This window comes from Lemur catta, chromosome 1 (assembly GCF_020740605.2).
Source record: "Lemur catta isolate mLemCat1 chromosome 1, mLemCat1.pri, whole genome shotgun sequence".
In the NCBI taxonomy this organism is placed as follows: Eukaryota; Metazoa; Chordata; class Mammalia; order Primates; family Lemuridae; genus Lemur; species Lemur catta.
Genome location: NC_059128.1, coordinates 60,371,223 through 60,392,531, shown reverse-complemented (window position 1 = coordinate 60,392,531; position 21,309 = coordinate 60,371,223). Strand labels below are relative to the sequence as shown.

The 21,309-nt window shown below is 36.5% G+C and overlaps 2 protein-coding genes across 6 annotated transcripts in view; both read right to left on the bottom strand.

The window, feature by feature from the left end:
• Positions 1-21,309, bottom strand: part of PRKD1 (protein kinase D1) — a 768,557-nt gene that overhangs the window by 333,008 nt on the left and 414,240 nt on the right. The window lies entirely within an intron of this gene.
• On the bottom strand, positions 3,557-4,229 carry LOC123650552 (cAMP-dependent protein kinase inhibitor gamma-like). Its single transcript, XM_045569416.1, has one exon. It carries the CDS (start codon positions 4,029-4,031, stop codon positions 3,828-3,830), a length of 204 nt encoding a protein of 67 aa, XP_045425372.1. The 5' UTR covers positions 4,032-4,229; the 3' UTR covers positions 3,557-3,827.

Below are 21,309 nucleotides of genomic sequence, written 5' to 3'. Positions count from 1 at the left end.
TGAAAGGAGAGAAAGAACTTTAATTGATTAGCCATTGGCATGTAGGGAGAGGACATGCTTATAATTCATGCACCAACTTTACTTTAAGAAATGGGAAGCTATTGAGGGCTTTTAACCAGTAGTGACCTGAATGTAACCACATTTCATGGATTTCACTCAGTCACTGAGAAGGATGTACTGGTCCGCGAAGAGACCAGAGGCAAAGAGATCTACAAAAGACTATTGTAACAATCTGGGAAGAAATTATGAGGACTATATTTAGAGAAGAAACAGTGGTAAATGGAGAAGGATGGTCAGATTAAAATTATATTCTGGAAATAAAATTGACAAGACCTTGTAATTAATTGGGTACAGAGAGTAAAGAAGATGTTGTAGAAGCCTCTGATTATTTTTAGCTTAGGTTATTACCAATCTAAGATACCCGTGATTGTAAAATGTACCATTATTTTATGTATCACTAAGAAAGAAAAAAACTCTATTAAACTATGATGTAATATTTTATCACTTAGAATTTTTAGTTTGAACCAACTAAAAGAGTCATTTTAGATTTATTTAGGCAGAGGTTGTAGAAATCATATTTCACTTCTGTGAAAAGGAAACTGTAAGCAAAATAAATCAAAGCATTTCTAAAACATTTTCACATTCAAAATCAAATTCTTATAAATCTAACTCTTATACTCAGAATTATCAAAATACATATTATTCTATATATTATTGTCCTCAGTGCCAACAAGAATTCTCAACTATTGTTTCTGATATTTTCTTTGATGTTGTATGCTTTGATGTTGGCACTTTGTTGACTTATAAGAAGGTGTCAAAGGAAGGCTTTTAGACAATGGCTGGGATTTATATGACTTCAAGTTAGTCTTAAAATTTTTCCTGACTGAAATTCCAAGGAATTGCCATTGTCCAGCTATATCAAACAGGACTAATTAAGACATTCATGCATGTAGCTGCAATGAAAACTATATTACAACTGTGTTCTGGGCCAACAACAATTGCAAGATATCATCAGTTTTAAGATATATCCTGATTTCAGAGATGCTAAAATGAGAGGAAAAGTGTGCTGTAGAGTTGATAAACTATGGGAATGATGACTTTAAAAATAATAGGCAGCACAGGGATGGCAAAGATTCAAATTAAATTAAGTTTCATTGTCATTTCACAGGAAACAGATATGTCCTGCATTAACTCTAAAAAAATTATAAAGCAACCACTGATAATGAACATTTCAAACATATGCTTCTTCAACTATGTGCTATGATATTTTAGTAAGATTCCTTGTGTAAATTTGTTAGTTAGTAAAGTGTATGTACATTTGACTGAAATGTGTACCAAGGCTCTCTGTATTTCCCTCTTTAGGTGCTCTCACAGGAGGGTGATATGTACTTTCTTTGACAGATCACACTTGGGCCAGGCAGCAGGATGCATGGAAGCACCCCTGGCTGCTTCTATAAAATACTGGATCTAAAAAAAGGGCAAACCTCAAAGGTACATTCACCTGGCTACACTTGACACCTAGAAGGTTTTCATTTTTAAAAAACCATTAAGCTCTGTTAGATTTGTCAGAGTCTGTACAAAAAGTACTTTTTAAAAAATGAAGGTTATTTAGGCTGGTCTCCATTACCTGCCATTTGAAGAACTACAAGTGACAGTCTAACCAGGGTTAGAGGAAACCAGGCAGTAAAGAGGAAATTTAAACTGTTCTGTACTTTTTATTACTTTTTAGTTAGATTAACTAAGTTTTACAATTATTAGTCTCATTTTGTACTCATGTATTTCAACTACGGTTTGTTTTTCCTAGTAATATTAATAGCAGTGAATGAAAAAGTAATTATTTTAATTCCAGTTGACACCTTGAAAACATAATAAAACAAATGGTTTTCGAGCAAAACTGAATTAAACAATAATGAACTTATATGATTAGTGGGAGTGGATGTGATGTGCCCACTTTGGAGTAAGACAAAACTAAGTTCAAAGAATAGCATTACTATCTCCTCATTGCATGAATTTGGCAAGTTATTTAACCTCCTTGAGTTTCCATGTCTTTATTTGCAAAATGGGTACATCAATATATATATATTTTTAAAAAGGTAAATGTAAGCATGGTTTCTAAAATTTTTTTATTTAGGTAAAATATATATATATATAATTTACCATTTTTACCATTCTTCTTCAGATCCCATAAATCTTTTGTCTTTTACCAATATTTTGTTTGTAATGATTAAATAAGATAAATAATATAAAACTCCTTGTATATAATAGGCTCTTCATAAGTATTAATAGCAGCTACCATTATTACCATGTCAGCCTCACATAGATTAAGCCAGCGGTCCCCAACCTTTTTGGCACCAGGGACCGGTTTTGTGGAAGACAGTTTTTCCACGGAGGCAAAAAGGGATGGTTTAAAGATGATTCAAACACATTACATTTATCGTGCAGTCAAACCTCTCTGCTAATGATAACCTGTATTTGCAGCTGCTCCCCAGTGTTAGTTAGCATCACCACCTCAGATCCACCTTGGATTATCAGGCATTAGATTCTCATAGGGAGCATGCAACCTAGTTCCAACCCATGTGCAGTTTACAGTAGGGTTTGTGCTCCTATGAGAATGTAATGCCCCCGCTGATCTGACAGGAGGCAGAGCTTGTGTGGTGATACGAGTGATGGGGCGTGGCTGTAAATACAGATGAAGCTTTGTTGACTAGTTCCGCCACTCACCTCCTGCTGTGCCTAGTTCCTAACAGCCCATGGACTGTTACCAGTCTGGTCAGGAGTTGGGGACCACAGGATTAGAGGAATCCCTTAGTTTACACGTGGGATCTTCACCTTCAGGGTCTGGAGACGCAGCAGCAAGTCAGTGTAGATAAGGTTTGTGTGCTTTGTTATTAGTTTGAACCATATGAAACAGCCGGTTTGTATGCCCAAAATGGTCAAATCTCTACAATTTCATATGGTCAGCATATTATTGGACTTGTTCAATATGCCAGGTTGTTACATGCCATTTTGCTTTTTTCATTACTGCTCTTTAAAAATATCATAAAAACCCAACATTGCTGGGATAAGAAGCCAGTTTGGATAATAATTTTTTTTTTAATGTTTCATCTTTCCAATGATGTCTTATTTATTTATTTTTTCACAGATCATCAGCATTTATTTCCTGGGCCCTAGGTGTGACTTATCTTGGTAGAAAGGGCAAAGAGATGGTCAGATAGTTTTGAGCCAAAATCCCTTTCCTAAAAAGGGATCTATAAAGCTCGATGAGAGAACCTCAGAGCTGCCATATAGATGGGGAGAATTTAGCTTAAAATGACTTAAAAAATGTAAATTGATTGTCAACTCTCTCCCTCTCTGCTGAAAAAAAAGGACTAAAAATTTAAAAAGTTTAACAATGTTTTTTTAAAAAAGGGTAAGAACGTCTTGACCCAGAATCTTGGGGCTGGAGACGAGGGGTCATGCTGGGACATAGTCCCTGTCCAGGCCCCCTCTAAGAGGAGTGTTCCTGCGTGGGCTGCTTATCCTGGTTGGCAGGGCCCAGCCCCTGAGTCCCTGCGTCAGCTGAATGAATAACGTCCCGTGTTACAGTGTCTTGAAAGTGTACCTGGGCATGGCGAGAAGGTGGTGGGAATGTGGAGACCGTGGGTGTGGGCAGAGGGCTTTCCCAGAGCAGGGGCCACAGAGGCATCTCCGGGGAGGGATCATCTCAGACGGGCCTGGCTTGCCTGGGATGTGGAGCTCAGAGAAGAGGCTGCCAGCCTAGTGCCAGGGTTCCCCTTCCAGAAGAGGACAGCATGTCTTTCTTCTAGCCTCCTAGGACAAGGCCCGACTCAAGACGAGGTGGTGCCATCGCTGCTCTGGGGCTGGTTGCCAGACTGTCCTTCTGCCCCGTCCAGTCCCAGCTCGCCCATGTCTCCGGGCAGGTTCCTCACGCTCACAGCCTGCCAGTCTCCCTGGACGTCAGGGACGGCGTTCAGATGGGCTGTCCGGTCACGGGAGATGCAGTCTGAGTAGGAGGACTTGACCGCCATCATGCCTGTCGTATCACGCCTCAGGCCTGGTTTAATTTCTGTTCCCTGCTTGCATTCCTTCAGAATTTCCCGTCGCCTCGCAGTGCCGGGGCCGCAGGCCCGCAGCTTCTCCCAGGGGCAGCCGGGTGCCCACAGCCCGCCGCGGAGCCCACTCGGTGTCTTATTTTTTTGACTATCAAAATAAGTTGAGTAGTTATTATAAGAAATTATAAAGATCAGAGGGCAAATTTTAAAAAGCGCAAGAAACAACAATTTTGATAAACGAGATGTAAAACACATTTCCATCTTTATTGGCGTCACTGGATCAGGCCTTGTGTGTATCTGCGGAGTGCCGAACAGTGGGAAGGCATCCCCAGGCCCGAAATCCTGCCCTCGCCCGTGAGTTGAATGCGGGAGGATGGCTCAGACAGACTATCTGGAGGCATAGAGGTTCTAAATAGGGAAGGAGTTGAAGGCTGTCACAAGACAAAATGTGAAACTTGACAATTATACATTGCATTGCACATTCTTTCACCTTATTCTCTTACATTTTTACCTGAAAACCAGAGGTGAACATGCTCAGTATGTCTTATGGTCTGTTATTCTTGGCAACTGTTAAGATTCTTAATCCTACTTACTAAAATTATACTGATATTTTTTAGTTACATGTCACTCACTGATAAAAACTAATTTGACTTTAGGTACCATAATATTTGTCCATCCAACAATAATTCCTTTCTTTGAGAAGAGTTTTGTGTATTTTATTGGGACAAGGAGATAAATGCAAATAATTGAAAAGTGTGCTTTACATACAGAATTTCATTTTCATTCAATTGCTGATATTCAAAATGAGAACAAATTAACTGTTGCAGCTTGATTTCAGGTTTTTTTTCAACAAGGTTGTACCTGGCATGTCTTAACTCTAGTTTATGTAAGTTAAGCAAAGACATAATAAAAGCAGGCTTTACACAGTTTAACTCTCCCCATCAGGAAATCAATCACTAATAAATACTCATTTTTAATTCCATGTTTGCCCAATCCAGAACAAAACTGAACACAATTGATTTCTATGAGGGAAGTATTTGATGGTAAGAAATGACCTTGTATGTATTTTAGCAAAAGATAAAAAGAGTGTGTGTGTGTGTGTGTGTGTGTGTGTGCGTGTGCGTGTGCGTGTGCGTGTGCGTGTGTGTGTGTGTGTGTACTGGGGGATAGCTGAGCATGCAAGAAAAAATTTAATCTTTAAAAATGGAATATGTTTCAGGGAGAAAGCGGAGAAGCCAATGGGAAGTAAATAGAAATGTGAATACATTTGTAAAGTTGAAGTTCAGAATACAATTAGGCACTTTTGATGATAAATGTACTTATTTTTTTGAATAACATGTTTACTTCCTTGAAGTGAAAGTTACCTTTTTTCTCTTTCTATAAAACCTGTTTATCTTGTTTTACAGCAGCCAAAGGCTCAGAAAGAAATATCTTCTCCAGGATATTTTGTTCTGGAAAACAGGGTCATTAAAACACTTGATAACCTGCAGAAGCCTCAAAACATTTGTAGCCTATACACAGATGAAAGGACTTTCAACCTTTTGATATTTACTACCATTTCAGCTGTGAAGAGAAGAATACTTGCCTAATTATATTTTTAAAAGAAATATGCATGTTGTTTAACCACTAGGTTGGAATGAACTTGGATATTTCCCTTATATTCTGAGAACCCCACCCCTGTTGCTGACTGTATACAGACAAATAGTCTAACATGTCTCAAAAGGTATTCAGCAGTACACTAGACCTTTATACCATGTTCTTTAAAAAAAGGATTACGTAGCTTAAGTGAGTTTGGGATACACAGTACATAATACTCCTTTTCTCAGGATTTCATATTATTATTAATAAATGTTCCAAGAAGCAGTGCTGTAAAGAAATGTATTTAGCTTTGTTTAATATGTCTCCAAAATGTCTTTAACCATGAAATTTAAAAAATAAAAGAGAGAATAGAGTCTGTCTTTATACACTTTCTACTTTTATTCCTCATCACAATGTTTGTTCCTCTGCTGATGGGGCAGAAGAGAGAAGGAAAATACTAATGTCTATTTAAGAGACTGCCTTGCCAAGTGGCTAGAGCTTTTTTTTTAGTATATTTGGATCAACTTTGTTCAGAGATTCACTTCTAGCAGCCCCTGGTTTGGGTGGGCCGTGAGAAACTCAGCTAGATCTTTTTGCTGCCTGGTAGCTGGCAATATCACATTGCATTCCTTTGAACCGTATGCTTCTTGTGCTGTTGTGACAATTCCCTGCAAGGCTAAACCCCTAATCTCATCTACCTCCTGAGGCCAACTCCTGAGTTTAAATTTTCTATGGGAGTTGGTAATTTGGAGAAGAGGAAATCCTAGCCCAATTCACCTGGTTCTGCTGAATGCCACCTCTCAGTATGCCTTTCAGAAAGATGGCTGGCCCCAACTCAAGAGTGTCGGCTTTTAGTGCCTTTGTTTTTCTGCTGTGGACCCCAGACCAATTCCAGCACTGATCACGTAACAATACCTTGCTTCGTGAACCATAAAAATTAATTACTGTTAACAGTTTGGACCACAGAGCTGTTTAACCAAGGAACCCCCATTTTCACCCTAAAAACATTTTGGGAAATACTATATTTAGTCATATGAGGTATGGCAGGATAAAATATACTAGTTATGTACCTCAGACAATAAACTCAGAAATCCAAAAAATAAAACTTCTCTTTCTCTGCAAGTTCTGTCACACTGGGCTTTGTTTGGAAATCCTAGCATCAATCCCTTCCAGGGTTGTGTTACGTACCAGAGAGATGACCTGGTAACAAGGCAGAGAAGAGGGACACACAGGCTACTGCTGGGATGTTCATTGATTCCGTCAGCAAGGCCTGTAAGTTCCAGGGAAACCCTTCAGCTTCTATGCTACTCTTAGAATCTGGTGGATGCTGCTCAAGGTCTTATCTGTTTTCAGTCATAATCTCAGAAAGTTGCTCAAAGCAGCCCCATTTTTTTCCTCCCATCCCTCCAATCCAAGAGAACTTTTTCTACTCTCTGGGCATTTTTCTCCCTTGTGTTTCTGTTCTAGATAATTCATCTACTCTCTAAATCTTTTAACATCCCTTCCCTGAGATTATAAAGACTATCTTTTATTTGTCTTAATCGGGGGGTGGGGGATGGAAAGGAGGAATTACTAGGGCAGGAAATATAAGTTAATATCAGAAAAAATATTATCTTGACATATTCTTGTAAAAATTCTTTGTTTTCCAGCAAAGAAATTTTACTTTTCACCCAGATGATACTCTCTACTCCCATCTCAAGAGTATGAGACATGTATCCCTGTACCAAAAAGGATTTTTGTGGACTATAACTCCAACTCTAATAGCAGTGGCTGGCTGTGTGGTGAATTTCACCAAGTGTGAAGTAGGGAAGCCTCACTATAGGATAAAAATCTTATCTCTTTTGTCTGTGGGTCATTACATGTTCCCTCAGGAGGGCCTCAGTTTTGCTCCCCAGGCAGCTCAGCTATAGTTGCAGGTGAAACGGTCCTTGATCGTGATAAACCTTTGGCAGGCCTCACAGAATTGGTAGGGAAGTGAAGCAAAGGACTAGAGGTGAAGAGCAGTTCTTTAACCTGACTCCACTGAGGAATAAATTGAATGACATGAAAAACCTTCAGACACATAAAATTATAAAGTTCTGTTAGGAAAATTAAGAGACCTAAATAAATGAAGAGATAGAACATGTTAATAGATTATATTAAAAACTGATCCATACATTAAATGCAACTCCAACTGACAGCTCATTTTGGTTTTTGTGGAAGTTGACAGGATAATCCTATAATTCATATGGTAATGCCAAGAACTAAAGATAACAAAACCATTTTTAAGAAAAAGGAAAAAAAAAATAGAGGACTTGGTGGTGTTACTACAAGGATAGACTAACAGACTAGTGCAATATAGTAGAGAATCTCAAAATGGATACACACATGGTATAGTCTACTCAATACATTGTGCTAGATCAATCAGATATTCGTTTGGAAAAAAATAATGAAATAATTTCTGTTTCAAACCATGTAAAAGATCAAGGAATTGCAAATTGAATATGAAAAGTAAAGTGATAAAATTTCTAGAAGGTACTAAAAGAGCATATCTTCATAATAGGGAACGGTTCTTAAATAGAACAACAATAAAACAGAGGCCACAAAGGAAATGATTAACAAACTATGCAACACTAAAATCAAGCACTTTTAGGCCGGGCGCGGTGGCTCACGCCTGTAATCCTAGCTCTGGGAGGCCGAGGCGGGTGGATCGCTCGAGGTCAGGAGTTCGAGACCAGCCTGAGCAAGAGTGAGACCCCGTCTCTACTAAAAATAGAAAGAAATTATCTGGCCAACTAAAAATATATATACAAAAAAATTAGCCGGGCATGGTGGCTCATGCCTGTAGTCCCAGCTACTCGGGAGGCTGAGGCAGTAGGATCGCTTAAGCCCAGGAGTCTGAGGTTGCTGTGAGCTAGGCTGACGCCACGGCACTCACTCTAGCCCGGGCAACAAAGTGAGACTCTGTCTCAAAAAAAAAAATAAATAAAATAAAATAAAATAAAATAAAATCAAGCACTTCTGTTCTACAAAATAAACCATTAAGAGAGGGATATGATAGGCCACAAAAAAGAAAATATTTGTAACACTTGTATTAATAACTGGTAAACAGCTTGTATCCAGAGTATGCAAGGAACTCCTAGAAATCAGTAAGCAAATGAAAGACAATACAATAGAAAAATGGGCAAAATATTTGAACAGACATTTTACAAAAAAGGACATATAAATATATGAGAAGCTTCTTAAATCTTAGTCTTCAGTGAAATGCTACTTAGTATATATATACTTTTATAGCTACTTAGTGTTTATATTCTGTGTATGGTCATTTCTATATATTTCTGGATTCTATTTGCTAATATATTTTTCTTTTTAAAAATGTATTTATTTTTTAAAAACCTTTGTGTTGAGGGCTGAATTTTAATAGATCACAGCGAGAGAGCTGCTCTGCTACATATGAAACACCAGCACAGAAGCAGGCTGTCTACGAATGGTTTAGCACCAGGTTCCCCATGAATATGTGTTGTGTGATGGGCAAGCGGCCAGCTGCTTTTCTGGCTATTTGCTAATATTATGGTAAGGATTTTTTGTACTATATTTCTCTGGTTTTGATATCATGGTAATACTAGTGTATTAGGATTCTCCAGAGAAACAGAACCAAAAGGATGGAGAAAGAGATATATATATGGAATATATATATGAAATATCAATATATATGGAATATATATAAATGGAATGTGTATATTTATAGAATAACCATATAGAATGAGTATATGGGTACTTGAAGTACACTTTCTATAGAATGTCTATTGCTTTTGCATTATCATAAAGTTGAAAAATTGTAAGTTGAGCCATCATATGTGGAGAACCACCTGTATCCTGAACACTGGTCTACGTACTTCCTCAACTAGATAAAGAGCATATACAAAACCCTATAGATAACATTATCTTTAGTGGTGAAGACCAAAAGACTAAATGCTTCTACCCTAAGACTGGGAACAAAGCAAGAATGTCTGCTTTCACTCCTTGTATTCAAGATAGTACTGGAAGTTTTAGCCTATGCAATAGGGCAATAAAATGAAATAAAATACATACAAATCAGAAAGGAAGATGCACGACTCTTCCTTTTGTAGTTTTCATGATTTCATGATCATACCAAAATACCAAGGAATCCACAAAAAAGTTCTTGGAACTAATAATTGAGTTTGCCAAGGCTACAAGATTACAAAATAAACTACAAAAATTAATTGTATTTCTATATATTAGCAATGGAAACCAAAATAAAAAATACAATACCATTTACAATCACTCAAAATGTGAAATATCTTGATGTAAATGTAACAATTATAGAGAACTTGTGTACTGAAAACTACACAACACAGATGAAAGAAAGAGAAAATATAAATAATTAGAGAGACATATTTTCATAGATTAAAAGACTCAACATAGTAATTTTCTCCAAATTCATATACACACTTTGGTTTCACACAACATATATCAAAATTCCAGAAATATTTTTTGTAGATATGAACAAAATTATTCCAAAATTTATATGGAAAGGCAAAGGACTTAGAATAGCTAAAACAATATAAAAATGAAGAATATAGTAGGAGAAACCAGTTTACTCAATTTCAAAATTTAACATATAGCTATAATAATCAAGACTGTATGCTACTAGCAGAAATAAAAACATAGATCACTGGAACAGAATGAAAAACTCAGAAATACCAATTTTCCCAGCTGATTTTTGACAACAGTGCAAAAGCAATTCAATGGGGGAAAGGAAGACTTTTCAACAAATAATACTAGAGTAATTGGACTTTCATAGATTAAAAAAAAAGACATAAATCTCATATCTTATACAAAAATATACTCATAATTGATCATGGACTTAAATGAAAAGTGTAAATTATAAAACTTATACAAAAAAAAAAAACCACAAAGATTTTCTAGGGATAGGCAAAGAGCTCTTAGACTTGACACCAAATGTGCAATCCACAATAAATTGGACTTCATCAAAATTTAAAACTTTTTCTTTGCCAAAGACCCCATTAAAATATAAAAAGACAAGCAACAGACTGGGGAAATATATTTGCAAACTACATATCTGACAAAGGGATACAATCTAGAATATATTAAAATCTCAACCATAAAAAACAAACAATGCAATTAGAAAATAGGCAAAAGATTTGAAGAGACATGTCACTGAAGAGGATATTCAGATGTTAAATGAACACATAAAAAGATGTTCAACATCATTAACCACTGAGGATATGCAAATTAAAACCACAATGAGATATCACTACACACTAATCAGAATGACTAAAATTTTTAAAAATAGTGACGTGACATGGTAACAAGAAATGCTGGTGAAGGAGTGAAGAAACTGAGTCACTCATATATTGCTCTTGGGAATGTAAAATGGTATAGCTACTCTAGATAAAAATTTGGCAATTTCTTAAAAAACTAAACATGTAACTATTATAGGGCCGCACAGTTGCACTCCTGGGCATTTATCCCAGAGAAATAAAAAATTATGCTCACACAAAAACCTGTACATGAATGTTTATAGTAGGTTTATTTATAATAGACAAAAATGGAGAACAATCTAAATGTCCACTAGGTAAAAGATTAAACAAATTGTGTTATATTCACACCCTGAAATACTACTTATCAATAATAAGAAAACTATTGATACATGCAGCAATCTGGATGAATCTCCAGAGACTTATGTTGAGTAAAAAAAAAAGCCAATCCCCAAAGATTACATATTGCGTGATTCTATTTATAGGACATTCCTGAAATGATGAAATTATAGAAACAGAGAACAGATTAGTCGTTATAAGGGATTAAGGAGGAATGAGGTAGGAAGGAAGTCGATGTGGCTATCAAAGGGCAAAATGAGGGATGTTTGTGGTGATGAAGATGTTCTTTCTCTTGACTGTATCAATGTCAATACTCTGATTGTGATACTGCATTGTATTAATAGTTTTGGAAGATGTTACCATCAAGAGAAACCAGACAAAGGATACACCGGATGTCTCTGTATTATTTCTTATGACTGCATGTATATCTACAATTATCTCAAAATAACAATATTTTAAAAAACAATGAGAGAATACTATATCCTGCTAAAATGACTAAAAGACTGAATATATCAAGTGTCTCTAAGAATGTAAAGCCATAAAAATTCTCATTACACTGTAGATGGGATTATCAGTTGGTGTAACCATTTTGGAAAACTGCTTTGCACTATTATTAAGGTTGAACGTATGTACACTATATGATCAACAATTTCACTCTTAGATATATATCCAAGAGAAATGTTTAGAAATGTGTTCCAAAATGCAAATATTTTTCTTAATCGCCCAAACTGGAAACAAATGCTCATCAACAATAGAATGAATAAATTATGGTAAAATGCAACAGCATTATAAATCTGACAAACCTAACGTTGATTGAAAGAAACAGAATATACAAAATAGTATATAATGTGTGGTTCAAGTTATATGACTCTCAAAGACGGGCAGAACTAACTTATCATAGTAGAAGTCTGGATAGTGGTTAGCTTTGAGAAAGAGGGAAGGGTGAGTGATTGGAGGTGGTAAAAAGGGAACTTCTGGGGTTCTTAACCTGGCTGTGTTCAATTTGTGATAATTCATTAGATAATACTATGATTTGATATGAATTCTATGTGCAATTTTTTGTAAGTACATTATATAATTGAAAAGGTATTTTTGAAAAATGATTAAAAGCTTTAGGAGAAATTGGGAAATGCATTCTCTCTGAGGAAGACTTTAAGACACCTCTACCAATAATTGATTGATCAAGTGGAAAAACATAAGATTTGGACAACAAAATTTACTTTACTCAGTAACTGGAGGACTCAAGAAGTGTTTTAAAAATTTAGCCAGATATAATGACTTAACATTTTATCTATACCTTAAGTCCTTTCCCCTCTCTGTGGCTCAGGCTTTTTGTTTACAAAAGGTAGTTATTTGCAGTTTATTTCTTTTTTTCTACCCTGTAACATATTCTCTGAATCAATGAACTCAAAGTGAATTGCTTGAACTGTGGAACAGAAAATGTGAACTCCAAATGGAAGACAATGATTAAGCTAATATCTGAAAATATTTCTTAAACACTTATGCCAAGTACTGTGTTAGCTTGCAGAGATACAGAGATATTTAATACATGATACAAGATTCCTGCCTTTGAGAAATTCACAATCTAGTACAGAAGACTGATATGTAAAATAATGATATCCATCGATGTACTGGAGTTGGCTGATAAAGATTCATGAGAGCCAACTGTTAAACATTCAGGATTTTTTTGCCGGCCAGTTGTTAAACCATTGATAGCTTTAAATCAGCTACAATGGATGAGTTTATACCATAAAAATTGACAAATGCTGCAAATTTGGGCTTCTCATCTCCCCAGGGAGCTTATTTACTAGCACACTTATGATTATATTATAAAACAACCTGATAAGTGTTTTATAGTACAAAATAAACCATGTATTGTGAGAACAAAGAGAATGCATCAATCAAGGAGGAGGAGAAAGTTCTAGAAAATGCCTCTACATAGGTTCAATTTGATTTCTCTGCCAAAACGTGAATAGAAGTTTGTCAGAATTATAAAGGTTGTCGTGGCATTCCAATGAGAGGGGAGTGGATATGAAAATTACTGAGATATAAAAGTGTCATGTCTTAGCAACAAGGCTGTGCACACTTGTTTAGGTTGTATACTACACAAAAGCACCATATCTAATGGGTTTTAATTTACATCTGTATTATTTTTAAATTTTGCATATTTTCATTATATAATAACTTTGTTGAATCCAGAGATAGGTGATTTGTATGTTTATGGCAATTATCTGGCATTTATCATTGCAAATAAATGAAATAATTAAACCTGTTCCTATAGAGTTGGTCTTGATTGTTCCACTTTGATTTACAAGAGTCACATGAATTCAACAAAGGTCTTATTGATCTAACAACATCTAAAGTAACCTATGCTTCTAAAAGAGGAGCTGCTTTTCTGTAATCTATTTGTTGGGGAGCACATCTTTATATTAAAAAAAAATTATCTGGTGGCTTATTCTGGATAATTCTAATGTTTCTTTTTTTTTTTTTTTTTGAGACAGAGTCTCACTTTGTTGCCCAGGCTAGAGTGAGTGCCATGGCATCAGCCTAGCTCACAGCAACCTCAGACTCCTGGGCTTAAGCGATCCTACTGCCTCAGCCTCCCTAGTAGCTGGGACTACAGGCATGAGCCACCATGCCCGGCTAATTTTTTTTTTTGTATATATATTTTTAGTTGGCCAGATAATTTCTTTCTATTTTTAGTAGAGACGGGGTCTCACTCTTGCTCAGGCTGGTCTCGAACTCCTGACCTCGAGCGATCCACCCGCCTCGGCCTCCCAGAGCTAGGATTACAGGCGTGAGCCACCGCGCCCGGCCTCTAATGTTTCATTTTGAAGCTAAAATATCTAACATTAACTCTACCAGAATATTTGCTGAGTTCCCTGTTTAAATCTATAAGCACTTTCACTAAGACATGAATCACATGTAATCTTATTCAATAACTAATATTTATTTAACAATAATAACCTATTTATTGTAACAAAATCCAATTTGGCTAACAATTCAGTTTGTTATTAGAAAAAGAGAAAAGGGGAGGCTAGAGTGGGGATGTGAGATATAACTGCTGAGGGAACCATCCAATGACTTTATGTGGGTACATGAAGGTGTGGAATTAATTCACTGAGTAGGATTTTGCCCATATACAATCTTCAGAGAATTTTTATTTAATATAGACTCATGTAGATACATTTTCATGAGCAACTTTATGAATGTCATCTGAACAGGCAGCAGCTGATGATTTCCACTATTTGCATAAAAACTGCAGCCAACTTATTAATTGGTAATCATTTAGGGAGACTGAAATAAATTGGTAATGTTTAATTTTATTTCCAGAATTGTAGTGACATGTTAACTAGATAAGTTTCTGAACCATGATTCTGAATGATGGTGGCAGGGTACAATCACCCATGAAACTCCCCCAAAGTTATAACTGTAATAAATGAGAAAAGATACCAACATAAATTTGTTTCCTTGAGGAAGTAATGTGTTTTCAAATTCCCACAGGGTGCTTGTAAGGGCAGGCAAAGCCAGGTAAAGGAAAGCAGGAGTGTAGGGTACCAAGGATCAGGGAGTTGGAATAGGGAGGAGGGCTGAAGTGCTTTTACCTTATGTGCCAGTTTTCTTAAAAGTTAATGATAGCATATTTTCTATTCATTCATTTCTTTCTTATTTCCTAGTTGCCTACTATATATGAGCTAAATTCTGCAAAAACTATATGAAGCACATAATAGGGAACCAAGTTATGTATAATTGAATTAATTAATGAGTACTCAAAAACCTATTAAAAAACACTCCAACCCTCAGAATCATGAGGGCTCTGAAAAAAGCTTTGGTTCATTTTTTTCTCCCAAACATTTAAAGGGTACAATTGTTTTTTGTTACATGGATGAACTGTATCATGCTGAAGTCAGGTCCTCCAGTGTACATATCACCAGAATAGTATACACTGTATTGGATAGGTAGATTTTTACCCTTCACCCCGTCCAACAGCCCCCTCCTTAGTTTTCAACATCCATTAAGCTGCTATATGACCATATATAACTCAGGCTTAGTTCCCACTTATAAGTAAGAATATGTGGTATTTGTTTTTCCATTTATGAGATACTTTGCTTAGTATAATGGGCTCCAGTTCCATCCAAGTTGCTGCAAAAGACATTATTTCATTCCTTTTTATGTTTGAGTAGTATTCCATGGCATATATATACCAAATTGTTGTTGTCCACTCATCAGTTGATGGACACTTAGGTTGATTCCACATCTTTGCAATTGTGAATTGTGCAGCAATAAACATTCGGGTGCAGGTGTACTTTTTGTAAAATGACTTCTTTTCCTTTGGGTGGATACCCAGTAGTGAGATTGCTGGATTGAATAGTAGGTCCACTTTTAGTTCTTTGAGGAATCGCCATACTGTTTTCCATAGTGGTTGTACTAGTTTACATTACCAGCAATATTGTATAAGCATTTCCTTTTCACTGCATCCACACCAACATCCTTTTTTTTTTTTTTTTTTTTTTTTACTTTTTAATAATGGCCATTCTGACAGGGGTAGGTGGTATCTCATTGTGGTTCTAATTTGCATTTCTCTGATTATTAGTGATGTTGAGCATTTTTTTTCATGTTTATTGGCCATTTATCTTTTTTTGAAAAAAATCTGTTCGTGTTTATGTCCACTTTTTGATGGGATTATTTGTTTGTTTTTTTCCCTGCTGATTTGTTTGAGTTCCTTGTAGATTCTGGATATTAGCCCTTTGTCAAATGTATAGTTTGTGAATATTTTCTCCCATTCTGTAGGTTGCCTGTTTACTCAGTTGATTAATTCCTTTGCTGTGCAGAAGCTTTTTAATTTAATTAAGTATGATTTATGCATTTTTGTTGTTGTTATATTTCCCATTGAGGTCTTAGCCATAAATTCTTTGCCTAGGCCAATGTCCAGAAGATTTTTCCTATGATTTCTTCCAGAATTTTTATGGTTTCAGGTCTTACATTTAAGATTTTAATCCATCTTGATTTAATTTTTGTTTATGGTGAGAGATAGGGATCCAGTTTTATTCTTCTGAATGTGGCTATCTTGTTTTTCTCAGCACTATTTGTTGAATATGGCATCTTTTCCCTAGTGTATGTTTTTGTCTGTTTTGTTGAAAATCAGTTGGTCACAGCCATATGGCTTTATTTCTGGGTTCTCTATTTTGTTCCATCAGTCTATATCTCTACTTTTATACCAGAACCATGCTGTTTTGGTTACTACAGCTTTGTAGGACAATTTGATGCCAGGTAATCTACTACCTTCTGATTTTGCTTAGGACTGCTTTGGCTTTCTAGCTCTTATTTGGTCCCATATGAAGTTTAGGATTATTTTTTCTACATTTGTGAAAAATGATGCTGGTATTCTGATAGGAATTGCATTGACTCTTTAAATCACTTTGGGCAGTATGGACATTTTAATAATGTTATTCAGGATTTCTATTTCTTCCTGATTCAAGCTTGAGAGGTTATGTGTTTCCAAAAATCTATTTCCTCTAGATTTTCTAGTTTGTGTGCATAGAGATTTACATAGTATTCACAGATGATATTTTGTATTTTTGTGGTATCAGTCATAATGTTTCCTTTTTCATTTCTGATAAAACTTAACTGAGTCCTTTCTGTGCTATTTCTGATTAACCTAGCTAATGGTCTATTGATTTTGTTTTCTTTTCAAAGAACCAAGTTGTTGTTTTGTTGGTCCTTTGTATTATTTTGTTTGTTTGTTTCCATTTCTCTTAGTTCTGCTCTGAGCTTTGTTATTTATTTTCTTCTGCTAACTTTGGGTTTGGTTTATTCTTTTTTCTCTATTTCCTTAAGGTGTGACATTCAGTTGTTAATAAGTGATCTTTCTGTAGTTTTGATGTATGCATTTAAGGCTATAAACTTCCCTCTTAGCACTGCTTTTTCTGTAGCCCAGATATTTTGGAAGCTTGTGTCATCTCTATTGTACAATTTGAAAAACCTTTTATTTCCATCTTAATATCATTCAACAGCACGTTGTTTAATTTCCATGTTTTTGTGTAGTTTTGAGAGTTCCTCTTGGAATTGATTTCCAGTTTTATTCTACTGTGACCTGAGAAGACACATGGTATAATTTTGATATTTCTGAATTTGCTGAGGCTTTTTTTTTAATGTCCTAACATACAATCTATCATAGAAAATGTTCCATGTGCTAATGAGAAGAATGTATATTCTACAGTTTTAGGGTTGAGTGTTCCATTAATGTCTGTTAGGTCCATTTGTTCTGGAGTCCCATTTAAGTCTAGAGTTTCTTTGTTTTATTTTCTGCCTCGATGATCTATCTAGTTCTGTCAATGGAGTGTTAAAGCGCTTCACTTAAATCTAGTAAAACTTGTTTTATAAATCTGGGAGTTCCTGTGTTAGGTGCATATATATTTAGGAGTGTTATATCTTTTTGTGAATTATTCCCTTTATTGTTATAAAATGACCACCTTTGCCCTTTTTTTAGCATTGCTGATTTAGGATATCACCAAGGTCGTATTTTATTGGATGTAAGAATAGCTACTCCTACTCACTTTCAGTTTCCATTTGCGTGGTGTATTTTTTCCATTCCTTTACCTTGAGTCTCTGAGTATTCCTGTGAGTTAAATGAGTTTCTTGAGGACAGCGTATATTCAGGTCATATTTTTTTTCATTCATTCAGTCAATCTATATCTTTTAAGTGGAGCAGCGAGACTCTTTACATTCGATGTTAGTATTGATATGTGAAATACTCTTCTGTTCATCAAGTTCATTGTTAGCTAGTTGTTTTGTTCTCTTCCTCTGTTATGGTTTTATAAGAACTTTGAGTTTTAACTTTCAGATGTTTTTACAGTGGTGGTTATTTATTGTTCTATTACAGGTATAGAGCACTTTTAAGCATTTCCTGACAGGTAGGTCTAGTGGTGACAAATTTCCTTAATATTTACTTCTCTGGGAAAGACTTTCTTTCTCCTTCATTTATGAAATTTAGTTTTGCAGGATACAGAATTCTTGGCTGGCAGTTATTTTGCCAAAGATGACTAAAAATAGGCCCCCAATCCCTTCTGGCTTATAAGATTTTTGCTGAGAAGTCTGCCATTAGTCTGATGGGTTTTCCTTTGGAAGTTACTTGTTGCTTTCATCTCACAGCTTGTAGGATTTTCTTCTTCTCTTTGACTATGGCCAGACTGATGACTCTGTGCCTTGGTGATATCCTATTTGCAATGAGTTTTCCAGGTGTTCCATGGCCTTTTTGTATGTGGATGTCAAAATCACTAGTGATACCTAGGGAACTTTCCCTCTATTATTCCTTCAAAATGGTTTTTTTATTTTTCTTCTTCTCCCTCAAGGATACCTATGATTCTTATATTTGTTCATTTTTACATTGTTCCATATTTCTTGGAGAGCTCATTCATTCTTCTTAATTCTTTTTTCTACATTTTTGACTGACTAGGTTAATTCGAAAGCCTTGTCTTTAAGCTCTGAAATTCTTCCTTCTACTTGGTCTAGTATGTTGTTACAACTTTCTACTATATTCTGAAATTCCCTCAATGATTCATTCATTTTGTTGAGTTCTGTTATATCTTTTCTTATGCTACCTCTCTCTTTAGTGAGTTTTTCATTCATGTCCTGAATTATTTTTTTTGGTTTCTTTGCTTTGGTTTTAAACTTTTTCATCAATCCCATTGATCTTACTTGCCATCCATATTCCAAATTTCCTATCTGTCATTTCAGCAATTTCCTTTTGGTTGGAGTCTGTGCTGGAGAACTATTGTGATCTTTTGGGGATTTTAAAATAGCCCCTCTTTTCATGTCACCAGACCTCTTATGCTGGTTCCTTCTCATCTGATACCTCTTCTTTCAGCTCCAGACAGATAGCTTTGCAGTACACCTGTTCTCTGCCGGGAAAGCTGTTGCTCAGTGAAGAGAGGGAGAGGTCCCTAGGTGGCACACTTGCGTCCTACTCCAGAAGGTTGATGGGCAGGAGAGGGGCAGATGCACTGTGAGCCTTTAACACTGTTGCTCTCCTGTGTTTCCTCATTCCTCTGTGGTTCTCAGACAGTCAGCATACTGCAGCATGAGCAATCGCCCCTCCCAGGTCCCCCAGCAGCACTGAGGGAGAGTGGTACATGCCTATAGGATGGTGGTAGCAACAGCATTTGTCATCCCACAGCAACTTTAGAGCTGCCCTGCCCAGGTGGCAATGGCAAGAATCAGTGCACATTTGCCCAAGTGTCACCCCACCCAGGTCCCCTAGCAGCAATGAGGGAGTGCAGCACTCAATCCAAGGGATGTGTGACAGTGCCAGCCTCCCTGCTCCCTCCCTGGTCCAGCAGGGGTGATAGGGAGGTGGCAATAATGGATCTGTACCCTGGGTAGATGCAGCACTCTGGGGCTAGGATTTCAAAGTGGCACCAGCTGAAGTGCCCAGAGTTCGTAAGCCAGTGTGACCCTGCTGTGCCTTTTCTCTGAAGCAATGCCTTTGCACAGTCTTCAGTCAGCTCACTGTGTAAGTCCAGTACCCTGCTGTGGTGGAGGGGCCCCCCAAACTCTGATTGCAACATCCATGGGGGAAGTGTGGAGCCTAGGGTTCTCTCCTTTGTCCCTTCCCCATATGTGGGCAACTTCTCCATGTACCTCCTGCCAAGGAGGTCACCCCTCCTCTCTCTCCTTCAATCTGGGAGCCCCCTGTCACCTCTGTTGATTCCCAATGCTCTCCCCTAGATGATCGATCTGAAGTTGAATATCCACTTGCCACTTTCAGTCTTCTCCATGACAGCAGCTTGTGTAGGCTGCTTCTAGTACACCATCTTGGCCTCTCCTCTGATTACTTTTTTAGTTGACATTTTTATTTATGGTTGAGCCACTTTGTTCTTCATTTTAGAAGAAACCATAGGCCCAAAGAAATGTATTGGATATCCAACGTCACACAGCTTGTAACAGCAGAAATACAGCTTGATTTCTTTGATGGTTGTTATAATTGCAGTGATTCCTGCAGACTTGGGCATTTTCCTTTTCACAATGATAGAGTGAGGCTGTCTAGGGCAATCTTGGCTGCTGGGTTGTAGTATTAAAGATGAGTAGTCAGAGGGTGAAGGGAATCTTGCTACCAGGTTGGAAGCCTAGAATAGTTACCTGAGTGAAAAAGGAGAATCTCCCCCAAATTACCTGAATATCACGCTTATACTTTTGAAGACCATTGAATATTGTGATGGGCAGTAAAGTCTTGAAAGGGCTAGTACAAGGAATGCATTTGCAAATGATAACAAGGACAGATAAAAGAGATTACATAAATGCCTAAACAATTACATGTATGTGATTTTTGTATACCCAAAACCCATACAATTGAATTAAAAACTGTTTTACTATTACTTAAACACCATTATGTATTTGCACTATAGTAATCATTTATTCCAAATTTGGAGGGATATTTGTTAATATTTTAATTCTTATACAGTTCTTGGAAGTAGTGTTTTGACTTTTTGCCACTTGTTTTTTTAAAGAATAAAATGTCTAATTAGTTGCTTTGGATAGGTGTGAATGCTAAGCTCTTTTAGCTGATTAAGGAATTTTCTTTTGTGGTAACATTCCCGTCTTTGGGGATTGTATGCTTTTTCACAAGCAGTACATAAGGACAAGAAGTATTTAGCTGTACTTTTTCACTTAAAAGCATAAGGAGAATATAGAGAATCATGGCATTGGGAGCCAGGAGCCGTGATGCATGAACAGTGTTATTGGTAGGTGGTTGAACAGACATGAGCTTGGGACTCCCAGTCTAGGATACACTATCAATACTAACATCAACTCACACTCAAAGAGAGTCACACTAAAGCAATTTGATTCCAGATTGTTACATCAAGACTCTAGTGGCAAAATTTTCCTGTGGGTCGGAAGAGGTAAAATTTAAAAATCATTGTAAATCAAAAAATTGTGACTACCGATTCTTCATATCTAGGAAAGTTAGGGTTTCATAGGAAAGCAGCGTCTAGAGTCTGTGCAATTAACCAAGGTAACTATAAATTAGTTGCAGTGAGTGATACACTCAGACCAAACTT